The sequence below is a fragment of the Lepisosteus platostomus genome, chromosome 11 (assembly GCF_059453375.1).
Source record: "Lepisosteus platostomus isolate fLepPlt1 chromosome 11, fLepPlt1.hap1, whole genome shotgun sequence".
NCBI lineage: Eukaryota > Metazoa > Chordata > Actinopteri > Semionotiformes > Lepisosteidae > Lepisosteus > Lepisosteus platostomus.
In genome coordinates, this window is record NC_142621.1 from 6,187,529 (window position 1) to 6,208,644 (window position 21,116).

A 21,116-nucleotide genomic window follows, 5' to 3' on the forward strand; every position below is an offset into this window, starting at 1 on the left:
TGCTGTGATAGGCAAACTCCTGGGGGAGGCATTACATGTAAAAAAACACAAGTTCAAACAAGAATAAAAATACATATATAACAAAGAAGTAGCTTTTGTACCCTCTTGGGAGAGTACTTCAACATGACAGCACAAGGGAAAATCATCACTTAAACACTGCTCTAACAGACAAGAGAAAACTGAATTGCTTTAATAAGGTTTATAAACATTGAGCAATTTACAGAATATAAAATAAAATAGTCTGTTTTAAATGTGACATAAGGGTTTGGCTTAAATTAAACTTGAAATAACCTGGATTGAAATGGCACCATTGTCTCACTCTTACTCATCGCATTATTATTTTATGAGTGCATTTTCTTGAGAAATTAAGCAGAAAATGAAAAAAGCTGTCTCGTCTCCCAAATCAACTAATGCAACAGTGGAACTTGACTTGTGAATAGCACATGTAATGAAATGATTATCACGCTTGTTTAGAATATCATTTTATTAGAAAACGTACCCAAGATAAAGATGCCCTGGTATACTTTTAAATTGTACATTAGTAGTGTTATACTATCTAACAGAGTGTAACATAAAACAATGATATACTTAAAAATTAATAACATTTCATCATGAAGGGAATTAAGTTAAATCTGTAATTACAGTATAATACATCAGTATTAACAAATATAATTTGCAGAAAAATATTGAAACTTCTATATAACATACAAACATTTTATTCTTTACAGTGTGCTGAACTGTAAATTAAAGGATGGGTGCAATTGATACCCTTGTATGTCCATAGATATCGTATAAATACTGTATCTTGAGGTTTGCTGTACTGAGGGTAATGAAGGACCATTATTGTTCAGGGGGTTGAAGACACCATTGATGTCAAAGGCTCCAAAGATTTACACTAACTGTGGACACTTATCTTCTGAATTGATGCCAGGTACTTAAGATGTATTGCTAATAGGTGTCTCTATCATGCTCTATCATTTAAGTGTGTACCAGAGTACCAGAGGATTTTTTAATGGCTGAATTTTTCCCATAACTACCTAATTGGAGGAGAAAAAAAATCAAGCTTCACCCTAGACAATCTTTCATAAAATGTTTCCCATTTAAAAAGAAGAATGCATGTTTTTGATAACTCTTTGGATTAGAGGTTGCAAATGCCATTCATAAATATTTTATAAATGAAATATATTTAAAGCCTCAATAGATTGACATAAATATAGTCTGGTACTACCATCACACTGTAGATTATCTGGATATCAGTAACAAAACCCTAATCCTGACCGCAGCTCGGACTACATACCTAAAGCCAACACTTGGCATAAAAGCATGTACAGTAATAATGTTTACAATAAGTACAAAAATAGTTTGTAGATTATCTATAGATATTCATTTATACTGGATACCTGAACTAATGTAAGAAAGTCTTTTCACGATTTTTATTTTCAGTATTTTCCGTACCGAAAATATTATTTTGCATATATCATGCAGTAAATTGTCAGATATACAGTACATACAGTATGCTATGTTTTTCTGAAAGCAAAATAATGCTAAATGTTTTTTATAGATACTTAAGAACACATTTTTTGTGGATTTTAATCACAAATATGGATGCCATTTATTTATTCGTTTTAGACAAAACTAAACAAAACAAATACTGGGTCTTATTTTCCTTTAAGGGAACAGCCACTTTTCCTCCACCTAGAAAGAGATATCCCATTTTTTTTTGTCTTACCAAGCCAAAATTCATCCTCCAGGTTGCCAAACCCATATCTGTAGTCGTTCCATTTCCTGGAAAAATCGGTCAGGCCATTCTGACGCCTTTGGAATACCTGGGACGCAAAAATAAACGGCACACATGTACAGTATTAATAGCTTTGTGGAGACAGACAAGTTTTCCTTAGCTCATGCTTTGTTTTGTTTTTTTGCTAAGCCAAGACAGACTAATATGGAAGTGGTTGCAATATCAGCATGCACTGGATGCAAAGGAACAAGTCAAGGTCAATTAAGTTCCGCAGACGAAACGTCGTGTTTCTCTTTTCTGGTTTTCAGCTTGAAATGTATACTGTGTATATATGATCCTATTACTTTTTTGGTTTGGTTGAAGCATTTCCTTTTGTACATGTTTCTTGAAAAGCAGGAGCCCTAATTATATCAGGACTGCTGTCATTTTTAATTAATTTTGTCTTCTGATCTTGTTCCTAATGGTTCTTCTGGGATTTGATATCCGTTAAAATCCTGACTGCAAAGCTTTCTTACTATTCATTAGAAAGCATTTTAAGATATGAGCATTGTTTGTGGTAGTGTACCCTACTATCACAAACACAGATACTTACAATCCATCCTCCACCATCAGTGATCATGTCACAGTAGACCTGCACTCCTTGGCTGGGGTCTCTGTTCACATAAATAGTGTAAACCCCACTCAAGGTCTCGCCATTCAGCAGGTGTTGAGCACAGTTTTGAGGGGTGGCAAACAGGCGATTTCCTGGCAGGTACAGGGAAAGATAATGCTTACTGGAAGACATTTTTAACTCGTGTGTATGGGCGGACTTCTGTTTTCTTTTTCACTTTCACTAGAAATATTTCTTGTTATACAGTGTCCATTACGTACCTAATAACTCATATCATAGTCTCATAAAATATGAAGGAGAACCTTGTTAAACTACAACAAAAATGTTTTTTCAGCGTTTAATTAATGAGTGGTTTCCTCACACAGCCTAAACAAATGCTGCCCAGGTTAATTGGCACCTTTAAATTGCCCCCTGTGTGAGTGAGTTAAGGCATGTCTGTGTGCCCTGTGATGGATTGGTGCCCACTAATGATGGAGTCCCACTTGACACCAAGTGCCTTCTGGATTAGACTCAGACTCACCTCCTCTGATGGATGTAACAGGGAGAGCAGCAAACTGTGAATTATGAAGAAAGATGGGGGGCCTTGCACTGTTATTTCTCAGCTAATACACCAATTAGATTACAGAAATGTAGAACTGCATAGTGTTCATCATAGTCTGGAGATTTTGCCACAAACCAGAATCTCTGAAAAACTAAAGTCGAGCGGTAACTGTGACCTAAAGGGATTTGGGTCTACCTGTGGAAAAGGATGTTGAAACAGTGACACTGGTTTCAGAGCCTCGCACAGCCTGGAGCCTCACTGTGTACTCTGTTGTTTCAGTGAGGCCCTCCAACCGAATCCATGTGTCCTCAGCATCAATAATCAGCTCCTAATTCAAAAGAGAGATTGCAAAAGACATGAATATCACTTCTAAAGCTTCTGCATAAAATGGAATACAGAATTCTGGAGACAAATTCACATTCAGCAGGCGGTGGCACTGTGGCTAAGGATCTGCGCCTGTGGCTGGAATGTTACTGGTTGAAATCCTGCGGCCATCAGAGGAATCCTACTCCAGTTGGGCCCCTGAGCAAGGCCCTTAACTGCAACTGCTCTAGGGCCGCTATATAAATGGCTGACCCTGCACTCTGACCCCAAGCTTCTCTCTCCCCATCTATGTCTCATGGAGAGCAAGCTGGGGTATGTGAAAAGACAAATTCCTAATGCAAGAAATTGTATCTGGCTAATAAAGTGATCTTATGTGTTGCCTTTCTGTTTTATAAAATCAGAGAGGAAGGAATGAAACCTTCACATTTTGTGTAATACAAAGCCATTGCAGGAAATATGTTTCTTTTTAGGAAAGTGAACATTTTTGCACTTCGGATGAAGTTTGTAACTGGGGACTGCTTCTTCAGATAAGTGTGACTGTGATTGACACTGACCTGCATGGCAGTGATAATGACAGGAAATTCTATACAGTATGTGGTCTCTAGCTTCCATAGGTAAAAACAGTTCACTCGACTTTACTGTTTTTGCCAAATCTGTCTTTACTGAACCATGCCCCAGTGGGGTCTCATGTTTTTGAAAATCTAGGGTACATTTCAATAAATTAATAAATTGAACATTCAGTGTGTTCTCTGAGAGAGGTAAGGGACTGATTAATGACAGTAGAGAGAACAGCTGCATCTAACATGACCATGAGCTACATACATTTTAAAAAGGATTATCAAATATTAAATGTTTCTAAAAAAGCTCACATATTTAATTCATCAGTCATTTAGCTAAAACCGTAAAGTAGTATTAATAAAATTAGAAAATATTTGTATTTGTTTGTAGAGAAAGTACACAGTCATATTGTTTATGAAGGCAGCAAATCAAAATGAACTTTGATTGTAACTGTATTAATAGCTCACTGATGTATTCAACAGATACACATGATGAAATGTAAGAGAAAAAAAGGCATAGGAATGCCAATTATTTTATTTGGACAATGGCGGTTATCCCTTTACAATATTGCCCTCTTCTGGCTGTAGAAAATGTGAAAAGCGACAATGAATGAAAAACTGGTACAATTCAAGAGAATCTGTATGAAAAATATTCTAGTTTTAAAGCAGATATCTCAGGAAAAAAATATTTAGTTTTAGAGTAGGTTGAATGAGCATATTGTTCTGTTTTCTCTTTCACAGACATAACTGTGGCATTTCTAAACAGTTGAAAAATTACTTTTGCCTTAAATGCCCTAAAACACAAATTTTTAATTATGTCTAGCTTTTGTACAATATAAAGTGTAATTTTCCTCATCTATTATGGGTATGAATATGAAAAATGCAATATTTTTAAAAACATGGTTTGAGAAGCCATAAGATAGTTATTCAGGTGGGTAGCTGCGTCAGCAGGCGTAGGCTGCAAAGGAACAAGTAATACTGTAGGTCCAAGCTGAAAAAAAGAAGAAAGAGAACACAACGTTTCGGCCGTGGAGCCTTCTTCAGGTGTCACATTACTTGTTCCATAAGATAGTTATGTCTACTCTAGTGATGTGAGGAACAAACTGGTAATTCATATTCCCATGATCCCTTGCATGTGTCGGTCTTAAGGCCCAAAATAGTGTTTGAAAGTGCCATCTAATATCTATACTGTATAAAATACCTTAGTGTGTTATTCACCCGCAAAAGTGCAGTGTGTATTGAAGTATTGAACTGTGTCAACTGTAAACAATTTCACCCTGCTTTTTTTAAAACAAAAACCTTATATACCTTTTGAACTAATGGACTACTAAACTACAGATACTGTCATCAACTGTGATAAATAGAGCTATATTACATGCAAAAGCTTGAAAGATTAATACCTATCAAAGACCATTAGCAGTGCAATCAGATGGACACAATTATGAAAATTCTACTAAATGCAAAGGGAAGTAACTGCTTTGTGCCATTGATAAGCTTATTTCATGCTAGCAGTTAATCATCCATTTAATCAGGCTTTTCAGTCTCAGATAGCTGCTTATTGCTGGCATAGTTCATAGTTACACTGAGTTTATCCTGGAAGCAAGAGGCATAAAGTGAGACTGCAACCTGGATCTAATGTTACATCTATTAAAGGGCACACATGGAAGAAAACTAAACCAAAAAAAAAACTAGGCAGTGTAATCTTTGAAACTTAACTGTGTTCATATTAACTATGTTCATATTATTTAGTTACATGAAAAAATGACAGTCTTGCTACCAACAGGCCAAACATATATATGTTTTTCAATTGCAGAAAAACTTACATGCCCAGAACATTACATTTCTGCATAATATGTCCTTTTAATTTACTGGAATCATAACAATTTAAAAAAAACAACCCCGATAAACTCCTTCAGCTTGTCTGGAAATCTCCTGAGTTAACACTCATATCAGACAGAAGACAGTGTGAAAAGGGAGAAAATCAATTAATACTCATATGAGGCAAATGATGCTGCTTTTTGTATTAATTAATATGATAATTTACCTATCAAAGGGCTACTATATGTTGCCCAGGAGGAACTTGAAAGACTTGCCTTTCTGTGTCCGTTTCTGGATTTGTAGGTAAGGAGGTAATTGTCAATGTCAGCAATGGGTGGCTGCCAGGAAATTAGAGAGCTCCTGTGGGTGACCTCACTCGCTGTCAGGTTCTGGGGTGCGTCCATGGCTGTGGAGAGGGGTGACAAGGTTTTAGGTGCTAAACGTAGCATCTGTTCCTCAGTCTGTTGTCCACTGTGACAGGACCAACCCATTTATTCCTGTTGCATTTTCAGATGTCCCTCAAAGCTACTTATGGCTTATCAACATTTTCCCATTTTATAGAGCACAGAATCCTGCGAAGTCCAAATAGCTGAAGGTTTGTGCCTTCAATAATAGAACAAGGTAACCAAAGATTTGTTTTTAACACCTGGAATGTGCACATTTTGTTCGTAGACGTCTATTTTCTTTTTTCTGAGCAACAGATTTTAAACTATGACAGGCTTCTTGCAATTTTTGCGAAAAAAGAATGGGACTTTTCTGCATTTCCTTGACAGTGTGATTGAGTGTCATTCCTCTTAAAATGACAACTTTACTGGAAACATTTATACAGTTGTTCAATTGCTGCTGCTAATTTAGGAGGATACTTCTTTATTTGTATGGTGTCAAAGAATCCATGGTGGTTTGTTTTCTCTGCCTTCCATTACATTGAGTGCTATCTTCACCTCTTTCCCATCAATCACAAAGTCCACTTCTTTCTCTTTTAATTATTCTCAGAATTGACTCACACATGTGTTTCTTTTTAGCTCATTAGCAGTAGTTTGCAACTGTTGGCAGTTTTTTATATATGAAGTGATTAGCAAAATGAGCCCAAAAAACACTTAATGGAGCTGTTTTGTTTGCAATTTGCAGGGACCACCTAACTAGCTTGTACTGTATCTTGCGAGTCTCATTAGCATGATTATGACTCTCGAATACAGCTTCAAAACAACCTTGTAGAACAGGAACAGTTTATCACAATCTTTGTGGACAACCCTCCAGCTAGCTTTTTCATGGTGAAAGAGACTGCAGTACTTTTTATGATAAAACATCAATCAGTACTAATTTATGATTGAGAAATTGTTAGAAGCGTTAATTTCTTTATGGACTTGACAAGTCTCACAGAGGAAAAAGATGACAACTTGGTTTTGCCTGTCACTCTGTTAGACACCCTTGAAAATAACAGTTTAACACTGATTAAATTACATGCAGATGTTCATCAAAGTGTGTTTAGTGCATTTCACACAATCAACATTGTCATGCTTTATCAGAGCATAACAGCATCCAAAAGGGCTCTCTTATTAGAGCATAACCACTCTGAAAGTGAGAGACAATCACTGACAAATTATAACAAACCTGGCTTGAAATTTTCTATGCTTAACCAATTCCAAAATGTGGCTTTGAAGGTTCCCAGACAGTTTTGTCATGTACAAATTAATCTGTTCTCAACACAAGGCACAAATCTCAAATAATTCAAATCTGATGTCTATAATGACGGAAACCACAGCTACCTGATCTGCAGTAGCTCTGATTGCCTCCCTTTCAATCTGACAGCACATAACTATTTGGTTTATTTTGTTTTTCAGACACAGAATGACAAACACAGTACATTGAATAGCTTTTGGTCTTCAGCTCTATTTTATTGAGATATTGAAATGGTCCCAGCTTTGCACCAACCTTTAGCCTTACTGCAATTTGCTTTGGGTACCTATAACAATCTAATGGGTTTGTATTTTTTTTGCGTTTACTTTCTGTTGAATTTTCTTCTTAAATCCGAAAAACAAGCTTGGACCTACATCTCTGTTGAGCTGGGAAAAATAACAGGGCTTTGGTTTTCCAAAAGCAGGTCTACATACGTGTAACGAAATTGGTAGTAATGGTATCACTGGTGAGAGGTCCCTTAGTGGCGTACAAGGCTGCAGAGTAGCTTGTCCTGGGTATGAGTCTGCTGAGCCCCTGCTCCTGCTTGTTTCCCTCTATCAGTATAGTGTCAGCAGCTACTAAGAGAATCAAGACAAATGATTACTGGAACAGATATATCAAATAAAGTGAATTTTAATGGTAGCTATCCAATTGGAAGCGAACAGTGTGACTAGCTCAAGGCCTCAAAGTGGCTCCTCATTTGATAGCTATTAATCTATCAATCTAACTCAACCAACCTGATCTTTTTTTTTTTGGGTAAAAGTGATGCCATCTCTCCTGTGGTGAAAATTCCTTCATTAACATTAGCAAATTCACTGAGTCATTCATTCTCCAGTGTCAGTGGCATCACATTCTCTTCTTAGCAATCAACCTTGAAACAGTCAACTTTTAGTTGTGTAATGGTTGTAGTGTAAGAGAGAAACAATTGCCTTTAATAAAATAGTACAAATGACATTTTTCCAACCAAGTCTAGTGAAGATCCTTTATCATGTATAAATATAGTGTCTAAATATAATGAAGAAGGAAATTTATAAAGAACAAGAATGTTAAGGAAAATGTTTCTTTACCCATGTGAGACTACACAGTCTTGGTTTCTTAAGCAACAGTGGAATGTGAGTATGATTATTTCTGACTTGCACATCCTTACCTTGGTTGTGAGTGAGGATCAGGACATAATTATCCACAGTGGAGAGTGGAGAGCTCCATCTCAACAGAGCGCCTGTTGGAGTAACATTCAAAGCAGCCAGATCCAGAGGGCTGTCCATTGCTGAGTGAAAAGTACGACACAAAGGAATATTAGAGAGGCAGGCGTAGAAGTATTGTCACATGCATTTTGCAGAGGAATAATCAAATAGTGTCATGTGTGCTGAGGAAAGTATTTGCTTGAACTTAGAGGAAAAATCTGAAAAAAAACCTCATAGGTATTCTCTCAGTCAAACTAGTCTGAGCGATAAATTGGCCTGTTTTGGTGAATTTCAGAAAAAAGGCAGTGAAATCCCAACGAGAACATGTTAAGTACAGTACATATTTGAGAGAATTAAAGTTGTTTCTTTCCAATTTTTGCTTCATTGAAAGTATACTGTCAAGTTCTATCCCACGCGCGTACAATCCAATCTATCTAAACTTCCTGCTTAATTCAATATGTGAAGAAATTGTGGATTTTTCCACTCGATCTGCTGGTGTAGAGTGTTGGCAGCTTCTTACAAAGTAGAGTGCTGAAAATCAGTGGCAGATGAAGTGGCTCTCTCCCTGTATGTAAGTAAAAGGGAAGAAAGCTATATCAAAGTAAGGAATCTTTCTTTTCTATTTTTATCTCACTTCTCCTAAGTTTTTCGATACGTTATTGCAAAGCTCTTTGCATAATAGAGCCAAATCTGTGTCTGTCTCTTTAAAAGTCTAAAACCTATATTAAACTATAAAAGTACTCGATTTTTTTCTTTTTACTACATTTGGGCCGTTTTATGAGAACCATTTCTACTAATTGGTTACTAGGGTGGAGTCTTCTCTGGCACAGAATTGGAACACTTTGCTGAAACCTGTGCATTGAATAGTGGGCTTGAAATTGGTAAAACCTGTTTGATACCTTTGGAAACTTCAGGTTGATCCATTTTCATCTAAATGGTTTGATTTGGAAAAGATGAGATCAACATATCTCAAGAGGTTGGGACACAAGCCTTAAGCTTTCATATCAGGGGGCTCATTGATGCTAAAGCAGAAATTGCTAATATACATAGTAAACCACAGGAGATAGGAGCCACTGCAAAGTTTTCAGCACTTCGAAAACACCCCACAACAGAAGGTGGGAATATGGAAACGGTAGAAACAGAAGGTCGATCTAGATCAATAAGACATGATCACCCTATCTAATCAATAAGTCAAGCTCAATGTAAAACAGTCTATCTATGACAGATTGGTCTCATGTGGAATATTTGGACCCACAAATTAGACAAGCAACCTTGTCAGCTTCTGATATCTTGTACATCTAGTTCTCTTTGAATTTAGGGATTCCCAGTCACGACTCCAGAACATTTCTTTTACAGAACTTCAAAAACATGCAGATACTGTACTTTGAAAGGAAAGCAATTGACTGGGAACTATGTTATACATGTATTTTTATTGTAACAGAGCACAGAAAGCTTACTGTGTGCATTTTTAATCCAGTATATCTAACGCTTCAGGCATACTGTCTGAAAACTCCTTTCCTCCCAATTTAATCAGTATTCTTTGCAATCTATATTCTGGATCTTCACTTCTGCTAAGCCAATTAAGTGTAGTGACCTTGTAACACATTTTATCTTTCACCCACTGATTGCTGAGAGTATATTAATTAAGGCCCTCTGTGTAATATTCTATTGGATGAGGAGCTTAGTATTTATAACCATCAATTAAACCTGAGCCATTTCCCTACATGGTATTCTATTAAAATGATAGTGTAAATGACAACATTAATATAATAGAATTAAATTCCGAATGCCAATAAGCCTGCTTTAAATGATTACGTGTGTTTTACTTAATATACTTCAATTTTTTAGGCTGTTGCTTATTCTGTTGGTCAGCTACATCAGAGATCCTAGCATTACTCGGTATACAAACTTATAGCTGTAGGGTTACACTTTCATTTACATTTTACATGATGCTAAATTTTGTGTGTTGGGACTGTTTCATGGCAATTAAAAATATATTTGCAGGGTTCATAGGACAGAGAGTTATTCAGGTTTACACTAAGAATGGTTATTGAGAGGGACGAAGCAGCTGGAAATGCGTCCCAGATAACATTTTCAATTTTTACCTTATTCATCCTCTAATTTAAAATGCTTAAGCATTCCAAATAAGAAAATGAATAGGGTTAAAACAAACTATGCATATTTAACTAATCTTTATTGTGCTTTCCCCGACACATCAGGTTATCATTGTGGCTTAAAGTCATTAATAGGGAACTATTAAGCATGCTGAATTTTTAGACCAGGTTTGTATTTTGTTAAAAAGTTTAAAAAACTATAAACCAGTTTCACATGTCCAAATGTCCCACACATGGGGTTGAAAGTCAGCACTAGCCAGCACGCTGTTTATATGTCACATGAAGCACATTAGCAATGAAAGCTGTTATATTAATACTGGTATTGCAAAGTGTAAAGAACAATCGATAGAAGACTCATCCTGCTCAGCTCAGATTCTTCAGAACCTTCAAAATAAATCATTGGGGAAACTATTCACCAAGGGAGGCTTAATTACTCAGGTGTTTAATATTCTTATGTGCTACTGATATGGCAGTCAGCCATCTGCCTACTACACGAACAACAAAGACTTGAAATCTCCTTTATTTCTCATCAATATTTACCAAATAAGCTCTTTCAGTACATTTCCTCTTTCGATTTTGTTCTCATTAATTTGATGCTCAATACAACACAAGAGCTGAAATGCAGCTCAGAAGAGGTCAAAGACAAGAAGGAAAAAAAAATCTGTGAATGTGTTACAAATCCAATAGAACTTAGAACCTGCATCTACATGAAACATGTTTTATTCCTTTCATAAAATGTTTAAACTTGTTTGTAAGCCCATTCCATACCATATAGAGCACTAGACTGGATCTACCCTAGATGATGATAACAACACAACACTGAATAATAATAATAACACACTAAGTTTGAGACTGCAATTAACAGTGAATTGGTGATGAGTTACTGAAGTCAGAAAAACAGCATCTTACTTAGTTACACAGGCAGGAATAGTTAAGGGTGAGCCAGATTGTGGAATTTAACAAACATATGGGGAGAATAATGTCCATATTCTTTGGAAATGTGGCTTGGGATCTTAAGCAACTGGAAGTACTGTATTCAGGACCTCAGCTTATTGTCTTATTTGGAGAACGTCACCTCCTATACTATACTAATTCTTTCCTTAGTTAAAACATGCTATAACTTCTAATGTATGGTAAATATGGATATTATTTAAATCAGAAGGCAGGAATCCCAGAAATTATGGAAGGACAGACCTTCATGCTGTAAATCCTCTGGAGTCTCTACCTCTCACACAGTTCTTGGTGAGATGTATTTTCAGAAATGTTGGGCAGCCGATTCTTGCAGTAAGTTCAAGCTACAGACCTGTGTGCACGTTGGTTCTGACAAGCTCGCTCTCTTGGTTCCCACGCACTGCGTTCAGATTTATCTCGTACTCAGTCGCTGGATGCAGGTTGCTCAGTGTGTAGTTAGTCACATCATTGTCAATCACCAGGCTGTCCACTCTCCCTGTGGTACCCAACAACACAAACAACTGTTAGACTGTAAAAGAAGACAATTTATGCCTCAAGCCTGTAGCACCTTTGACAGTGTATATTATGTATTCTGGCCCCACCTGCACAAGCTGGTCAAACATATTTATGAAGAAATTAAAGTGATGACTGCCTTTTATTTGTATCTGAAGCAGAGATCAATAAGAACAACTGTCATTATGAAAGTTATGTACATGAATTGAAGTTATTAAATAAATAAAGCCTTGCTGGATTTTTAACATCATAGATGTGCAGTATGAATTTTCTGTTTCTAGATCCAGAACATATCAGGTTTTCAAAAGCTTTTCAAAAGTTGTTATTCTCGTACTGAACTGAAGTTTATCAGCAGCTATTGTACAAGAAAGCAGAAAAAAGTCATTTTTGTTCTTTCTTCTCTTACAGATGTCTTCCTGCTATTTTTAAAATAGAAAACTTGAAAGAGGTTTTTGCTTTAATGTCTTTTGTGTAATGTTTGAGTTTTACATCCGATTAAACCAAGCTGAAAAGGAGGCTGTTAGATCCGTTAGTTCAAATTGAAAAATAAAAGTGAAGGCACCTCGTGATGACTGGTATGACATCTTGTAAGAGTCAAATGGTGCGATAGGTGGGATCCAGGATAAAGTAACCGAGTTCTCAGTGATGAAAGACACAGCTATGTCTTTTGGAGGATCCATTCCTAGAAGAAGACAGATGAACCTTTTCAGAAAGCCACTCTCATAAATAGAATTTAACCCACATTCCAAAGTGTTACTATTTGCTACTGTTGTTACTATTGAATCCCAGAGTCACAGAAAATAATAGGTGTGTAGTCAGTTTTGAACTATTTCCATTCTACTTTATACAGTAAATCATGGCGTCATCTTTAATTTATTAGATGGAACGTTTTCTTCCAAATGATGACACTTTTCCCCTTTGTACCTACAGTACAGTATATGCCAAGCAGTAAATATAAACTATACACAGTGTTTTCTTTGCTCTATCTGTTTGATATTTCAAAGGGAAGTTCCTCCAAATTGCATGACATAAAAGCATGCTTTACAACAAATAACCCATGTCAATTACAGCAATCAAATGTATTGAGTTACACTGAAATTAAATGTCTTTTGTACCGGAGATGGCAGCTTACTTGCAGCTGCAAAGATGCTGTTCACAAATAGAGACTTTGCTTTTTTTGTTTACTTGCCAGTTCTGGATGAGAAAGTGTATAATTTTGTCGGATTAAAGTCTATTTTGATACATTTTTATTTATACTGTATATGCCTCAGAAGCAGCACGAAAAGTTACAAAGGCATTAATGCAGGCACATTCAAAGTCTGTGCTTTGTTTAAGAAGGATTAAAATAAACAAGCAGACAAAAAGCAGATGATCTGCAATGTGAGTTTTTTTGACCACCAGAACCTGAACCTGTCTCTGTATGGCTTTGTTCTTCTGGCTTCAATAGACTAGTGTGACAGCGAAGGTTATCTGTAAAGCCTTATGTAAATGTAATTGCTCTGATTCAGTTAATCTAGGAAGAAAAAACAATAGATTTTAAAATAAATTGAAAGAACGAGGAATAATGTCTTAATGACAGCACTGTAGATTGAATTTTCTATGATGGTTCAGAGTAGTTTGAAGAATACCTTTGAAAAAAACAAAAAACAACTTCTATTGTGTCTATTGTGTAATGTCATTATGACAGCTGTAATTTTTGAAATAGGCTACCAATGTAAAGTAATGTTTTTCAAGTTCATTTAGATTCTGGCTGAAGATAGCATCCTGATACAATTCAATTGTAATTATTCATGAATGCGTATTTCCAATATTTTTATTCATTGTGACTGTCAATCACAGTAAATGCTCAAAAATGTGTTTGAATATTAAGTTTTCTTCAAAAACATATGTGGAAACCATACAATATGGAGCCAGACAATAGCAAGCTATAAAAGCACTACATGATATATTTACAAAATAATCATGTACTACCATCTTTGAATATGATGCACAGATAAGATTAAGAAATGAGGTATTATTTTGCTAAATGACTTACAGTACAAAAATGTATACCTTGCATTAATTTCTTAGCCTATTTAAGTTCTATGTAGAGCCCTGGATGAAAACCTCTACACAACGGAAAAAAAACAGTGTAAAGTTGTTTTTAACCTGTAAAACAGATCAAATGTAGGAAGATAAAGCATACTGTAAATTGTTTTATCCTGCAGAATATGTTTCACATGAAGTGTTTTCTATTCTATTGGGTGACAACCATTCCTCTGAAATGAGTTATTATAGGTCTGTGTATTGACAGGCCTTGGAGAAATAGTATCAGGCAGGTCTTTATGTACAGAATTATGACCTTTGTATTGCCATAATTCGAGTAAGTTCTTGGTTATGATAATAAGTCTTATATCTCACACTGGCAGCTGCAAATTACAGCTTCCCCTTAGCTTGGTTAGAAATTTTAGTTACTTCCACATTCCAGGAGTGACAGTTAAGAGCGAATTACACAGAAAAGCCATCAATCCACTTTCTAACTGCTTCATCCAATTCAGGGCTGAGGTGGGAGTCGGAGTGTTGGGCAAGCAATGGGGGCAGGGCAGGGCAGGGAACACCCAGGAGGGAATGCCAGTCCATCACAGGGCACACACAGACAGACATGCACTCACTCACACTAGGGCCGATTTTCACAGTAGCCTAATAACCTACCAGTATGTCTTTGGACTTACACAGAAAGGCATTCATTAAAAAAAAGTGTAATGCAGCTATGTTGAAGTCTTCATTGTAAAAAATGATAAATAAACATCAGAAATATCTGTTCCACTGATTAGGACTTGATCAAGTAATTAGTCTGGGACTAAGAAAGATTTTTGCCACTTTCTGTCCACGCAGTACTTCATGAGATCTAGATACTCCACAATGCACAGATATCAGATATTTCAAATCATGCTGTACTGTACTGTATATCCTATTGCGTTTTGAGGTGTACCTGTGATAACTGAGCCTTCTACTGGCTCAAAGGTTTTAGTCCCTTGAACAGACACCAGGGTGACAATATACTCTGTGGATGGTTGCAGGCCAGTGAGAGTTGCTTGTGTCTTTGAGCCTTCCAGTGTGATCTCTGTGGTCTTGCCATGGTCCTGGGGGTTGTAGTTTAAGACGAACATGTCAGCAGGTGGGGCGGGGGCACTCCACGCCACTGTCACTGTGGAGGAAGTGATGTCGGAGAAGTACAGCTGCGTAACCGGTCTGAATCCTGGAACCCAAAGCGTTTGGTCAAGGAGAATGCTCTTCATACAATGTGAGCAGTTGATTCTGACATTAGAAGGATTAGCACTTGCAAAGACTTAGTGTTCCGTCTGTAATGCAGGTGCAGCGCAGTGATTCATGAGCAAGGATATGAAGGATGAGCAAGTGCGCCGAAGCTCATTGCAATGGAACCTCTGTGGCACCTGAAGCATTGATGGCGCTGGCTACGGGATGGGGTTTCATGAGTTCGGTGGTGTACAGGATGCAAAACGCTCAGCAGCAGGTGAAGATGCAAGAGTGTCCATCAGAACGACAAGTCTTGACATGGAGGTAGAGCACGACTCAGTTGTAGCAGGGAAGAAAGAGAAGCACCTGACTTGGCAGCAAGCGAGGAAAAATGCTGATGTTTGCAGGATGTATGCAAAAATGGCGATGGGGCAATGATGGGGAACCGAGGCCACACAGAAGCATGATTGCATTAGGGAATCCGATTCTTTGATGCTCACCAGTTGAGACAACAGAGCTGGGAAAATGGTTTTTCACCGATTAAGATACTCTGTACTAGTGGATATTTTAAACTTTTGTTATTTACATATATGACATACAGAGTTGGCTTTGACGCAATGCTAAACTGTCAAAATGTATTATTGGAAGGTCCTTATAATGTATTACAGAAGACATGCAGAGATGCTGAAAATGAGTTTCTTGTACCTGTGAAAGCGTCGATGGTGGCTGCAGCACTCTGCTGCCTGCCTCGCTGTGCAGACACGGTTAGGGTGTATTCTGTGCCAGGCTCAAGGTCAGTCAGGGTCACTGCTGACTTGTCTTTAGACACTATCACCTCAGAGGTAACACCTGCGGATGAGGTGTAAGTAACTCTGTAGTTGTCAATGGGTCCGTGTACCTTCCCCCAGACCAGGGAGATAGTATTGTCTGTGGAGTCCGTCACTGTCAAATCCAAAGGGCTGTCAAGACCTTGAAGAATGAGTAAAACATGTAGTTAGAAAATACAGATTACAATAAGGAGTATATTATTACCAATGTTGTTAAACATAATGTTGAATGATTTGTGTATTGTAAGGAAATATATCCAGTATATATATAATTAGTATATGTGACAGTGCAGAGGGGGAGGCACGTGGCGAGCACCGGCAAAAAGTCAACGCCCCGGGAGAGGGGAGGGAAGCAGGGACCAAAAATAATACCCCAAAAAATAAACAAAAAGCAAAAAAAAGTGAACCGCTGTGCCTCGTGACCTCCAGGCTGGGCTTACCCTATTTAATGGGGTCCAGTCAGGTGGAGCAGGGCGCGTAAGGCCAAAAGCAAAAATAGAAAAGAAACAGCCTTCACTGGCGGTACTGCACAGCGGGTCAGGCGAAAAACGAAAAAGAAAAGAAAAAGAACACCTTACGCGGGTGCAATCCCCTCTGGGACCGTCGGTGTAAAACTACCCCCTTCCGGGGGAGAGGGGGTCCCTGCTCAACCCTTCCGGGGTTGTCCAGTGTGCCTTTATAGGATCTGCCCAGCTGTGGCTCATCATCTAGAAGCGAGGACAGCCGGGACTACAAAGGCGAGGCTCCGCCCTTCTACCAGGGCTCCGCCTCCACACTGGACACGCCCCCGTGCACATGCTTTTCAAGAACAACTAATTTTCTCTATATAATACAGACAATATAGTTGTATTTAAAAAGCATGTGCTATTTCTGATCTTGAAAAATGAAGACCAGTGCCTGAGGACTGTATTTCTACAGATTACATATAATTCTACATGTAGCTTTGCCAGCCTGTTTATTTCTTGCATTGACAAGAAAGCTTTCCCCAAAAAGGGGAGTAATGAATCTAAAACTATTATTCCTTTACACATAGAAGGTAGAGAAAAACAATGGCTTTATACAGAATGGTTTCAACATAAGTTGGCGTATACATAACAGATGCAACAGATGCAGATACGTAACAGAGCTGCTCTTAGTACTTTTTTTTTTTTGGATGCTGAAATAAATTTCGGACCTGTCCTGGCATTCATTGTTGCGGGGGCACTGAGATTGCCCCCTATAGTGGCCGATATCCCGATGCCATATTCTGTTCCAGGCACTAAGTCTGGAAAGAAAAGAAAATAAGTTATTGTGATAACAATATTACCCATAGCCATTATAAGACAGTGTTTTAAAAGTCTGGCTTTTTAAGTAACATGAAGTCATTCTAAGGTTTCACATACTGTATGCAAAGAGGAAGGATTTGGCGTTTCAAGGTGATTCTGTAAGTTGTGAATATTAAATGAAAATAATCGCTAAGATAACTGAACTGTGGCACTTTACAGACGGTAAAGTAAAATCAACTAGAGAGAGATACGTATGATCACACGGCCCAAGATGTAAAAAAAAAAAGAAAAGCTAAAAAAGCCTGACTGCCAAGAATACTTTCATTAAGGATGTTTTAAATACATCAAAATAATGAAAGACTGCAAATGAGCAATTTTAATGCATTTTGCTAAGAGTTGAGCAAACCCTTTTTAACAAATAAGTTAAACAAAAATCAATTTGACCACATCCTGCTTATCAGTTAACAGAAACAGCAAAAGCGGGCATCGATTTCCACAGATCTGTCGACAAGGCACTTCAAAACTTGGATATATTCCAGGTCAGGCGCTTCTAGAGCATTTTTTTTTCTTGTAAGGATTGTGGCTTTCGTTCTTTTTTTTTCAAAATGTCCTACTGAAAAAAAAAGAGTTGCTAACAGTGTTACCACCCAGTGCTACTAATGTACGGTTTCATAAAAAAGACCCTACATGCGGCCCGAAATATAAAGGAAATCACATTAAACTAAGATCTGAGGGAAAAGTACTTAATGTACGATCTGTAATCGATCTTCAAAATCTTTGTTGTGTGATTCTTGTAGAAGAAATGTAGAAGAAATTACTTAAAAACATAAATTAACAATGCTGAAGCTATATTTGGTCAGCTAGAAAGTAGCTTGAATCAAGTGATTGGAATTACTTTTAGTTGTGCTCCTATCCACATCTACTGTATGATGCTCAAATTTAATAAAGAAGTGTCACTGTTACAAAATGAATTGGAAAGAAAACAAGGATTTGATAACAAAACCTCATCATCGGCAGCTTCACTGGCCTGACCTTGTTGTTTTTGTCATTTATACCTGTTAATGTGGTTCTGGTCGTCAACCCATCATTCTTGGTGACAATGACTTCATGGTACTGGTCTCCTGCTAATGTGCTGTAAACCACCTTGTAATTCTCCACCTCAGTCTCACTATTGTCCCACTCCAGTTCCAGGACTCTGGAGGTTTTTGAGACAACACGCAGGTTCTTGGGGGCATCAATTTCTGCGAAAAGAAATAAAAATTAAAATACTGTTCTGAATCTATAAGACCGTCTTAGGAGTGGTTGATCAACCAGAAATGATGCCATATTTTGTTATCTGGTTTGATGGTAGCCTGACCAAACAAGCATAAGATTATACAAAGCTCTCCTACAGTAAGTTTAACTATTAATTTTATTGTATCAGTAAGCAAACAGAATCTAGAAAAACGGACAATTACTCCCAATGAATATATTGGGATTCACAAAAAAGGAACCACTTCCAGACCCCAAAAAATTAAAGCAAGACAGAAAGTCAAACTATTTGCTCAAAATTGAGGTTAGGAATTGGTTGAGTAAGCACAGTAATACATACGCACAGTATTAGGTGAAGTCATGCCTTACCAGTTACAAATTCAATTGAAACAGCATTGCTCTCGTTCCCCTTCCGGACACCACTCACTGACACCTCGTAGTGGGAGCCTGGCCTCAGGACCTGTAGAGAGTACTGGCTCAAGGTGGGCTGCAGTCTGAAGGTGGTCCTAACGCCCTCTCCATCGATCAGCCTGTACCTCAGAACAATCTGATCCACTTTAGCCTTAGGAGGAGTCCACTCAACAAAGGCTACTGTGTCTGAGACATCTCGAACCATCAGCTGGCTTGGCCCGTCGATCACTGTGAACAACAGCATCATTAAAATCGAAGCTACTGTGAGCAGCAATTTTCATTGCATGCAGCTCCTCACAGACAATTCTAGCAGTACAGAACAAACATCTAGTCACCATCTATCCAGCCACCCAACCATTGTCAGAAAGCTGTTTATTCCTGGAAGAGGTCACAGCAACCTGGTACCACCGGGTTAAAATGTTGAGACTACAGCTTGGACTGGATGATGCAACTGTCTTATGTGTGAGAGCATTAGAAAAACACTCTTTGCCACAGTCAGTGACTGATGATGAAATTCTAGAAATTCTTCATTTTAAATATCTGGCTGCTTCAAATGAGATTGAGGTAAGAAAGTTTCAGGCTTTACTGACGTGCTTAAGATCGTCAGGAACTTTTTAAATGTGACTGTAGGTTTCAAGTTAAAGTAACAAATGTTGACGATTACAAATTAGAAGGAATTAAAAAAGTGTGATCACCACATGTAATGAAAACAAAATGTTCTAAAAGGAAAATCACGGCTAACATACTGTAAGAGGTCTGCAAAACACTTTTAGAACAAGCAGTATAAAACGTAAAGGTAGTTCAGGTTGGTACTGTAGCTACATCAGTTTGCAAAGTAATAGGTTTATTCCATGCTGAAAAGAGAAGAAACACAACGTTTCGGCTGTGAAGCCTTCTTTGGGTGTGAGCACAGTCGAAACGTTGTGATTTCTCTCTTCTTCTAAAACTTAATGGGCTCTTTTGTTAGTTCCTCATTTGCTTATTCATGGAGTTGCAGCACATACAGTAGCAAGTCTGCGAAAGGCAAAGGCATTGATTTTAAAACCCTGATTTATGTGCTCTTAAAGGTTCATTGTTATACTTTTATGCAGACCTTTTATATTTTAAAATCTGATGGTGTAACATACAACTGGATTGCATTAAAGCATCCACAAACATAAATGGCCTGTCTTATATGTTTGTGATGTTCCTGCCTACTGTTCATACAATGAATGTGTGTGTTACCAAAGGTGGATAAAGATGGGGAACGCTTAGCTGTTGCCTGTCATCTTTCTATGGAAACCAAAAAAGAAACATTCACATCTCTGAGTGAAGTAAACAATTCACTATTAGCTTATATAAAAAACCTATAAAGATGCAGGATGCATATATTAGATTTTTCTAAAATGATCTTTCTCCTTATACACTGCCTACTTGTGACTTCTCATTATTCTGCTTAATACCATAAAACATAGATCCTCTATGATAAGTACTTTGCCTGAAGCTGTTAAAAGCTGTACTCTTTGGGGGCCCAGTTGTAAGCTGTTATGTTCAATAGTCAAATGTCAGAGAGCTGTCGATAGAAAAATAACCTTTCTCTAAAGCTAATACAGAATTCAGTGCGGCAGTTCACCATAAAGTACAGAATCAGCAGGGTAAGTTAGTTAAGGCAGCAGAAGTCTAATAACAAGGAAGTGTTAGCGCTTTCTGATTTAGAGGCCTGCTTATTATTGATGTCATCTAATTGAGATTAATAATAAATTAAAATTTTAGTGTTTTAATGTGGGTGATCAATAGTAATGTGGGAGCTTTCAGCACCTCCTATTTTAGTATATTATTAAATATTATGCTTATCTGTGATTTTGTGACATGTTAAATGGCATAATCTTTTCCACTACACGAGAATTGTAGCATGAAAGAGTTGGAAAAAAATCTGGTTTAAAGAGCAAATTTAAGGCAAAGTTAAAATAAAAAGGTTAAAAATTAGATTAAGAATAACATAAAGAAATATTTTATTTACATTTATTTAAAGACATATCTGTGTATTGCATGCAGTTTCTTGTGGCTAAAGAAAACGTTGCTATTCAACCTTATTTTCTAATTCAGAATAAATAAGGAG

General features: G+C 37.4%; 1 protein-coding gene across 3 annotated transcripts in view; it reads right to left on the bottom strand.

Moving 5' to 3' along the window:
* Nucleotides 1–21,116, bottom strand: part of tnr (tenascin R (restrictin, janusin)) — a 208,020-nt gene that overhangs the window by 12,254 nt on the left and 174,650 nt on the right. The window contains exons 9-21 of one of the 3 annotated variants that reach the window (XM_088598137.1): nt 18,977–19,246; nt 18,412–18,597; nt 17,266–17,355; nt 15,970–16,233; nt 14,999–15,265; nt 12,590–12,709; nt 11,867–12,010; nt 8,413–8,532; nt 7,700–7,840; nt 5,864–5,994; nt 3,085–3,217; nt 2,331–2,482; nt 1,730–1,826 (exon numbers count right to left, since the gene is read on the bottom strand). In XM_088598137.1, coding sequence (XP_088454263.1) covers nt 1,730–1,826; nt 2,331–2,482; nt 3,085–3,217; nt 5,864–5,994; nt 7,700–7,840; nt 8,413–8,532; nt 11,867–12,010; nt 12,590–12,709; nt 14,999–15,265; nt 15,970–16,233; nt 17,266–17,355; nt 18,412–18,597; nt 18,977–19,246 — 2,115 coding nt within the window. Of the gene's footprint in view, nt 1–1,729; nt 1,827–2,330; nt 2,483–3,084; nt 3,218–5,863; nt 5,995–7,699; nt 7,844–8,412; nt 8,533–11,866; nt 12,011–12,589; nt 12,710–14,998; nt 15,266–15,969; nt 16,234–17,265; nt 17,356–18,411; nt 18,598–18,976; nt 19,247–21,116 lie in introns of all 3 variants that reach the window. The other 2 variants (XM_088598136.1, XM_088598139.1) reach the window with 2 other exon arrangements.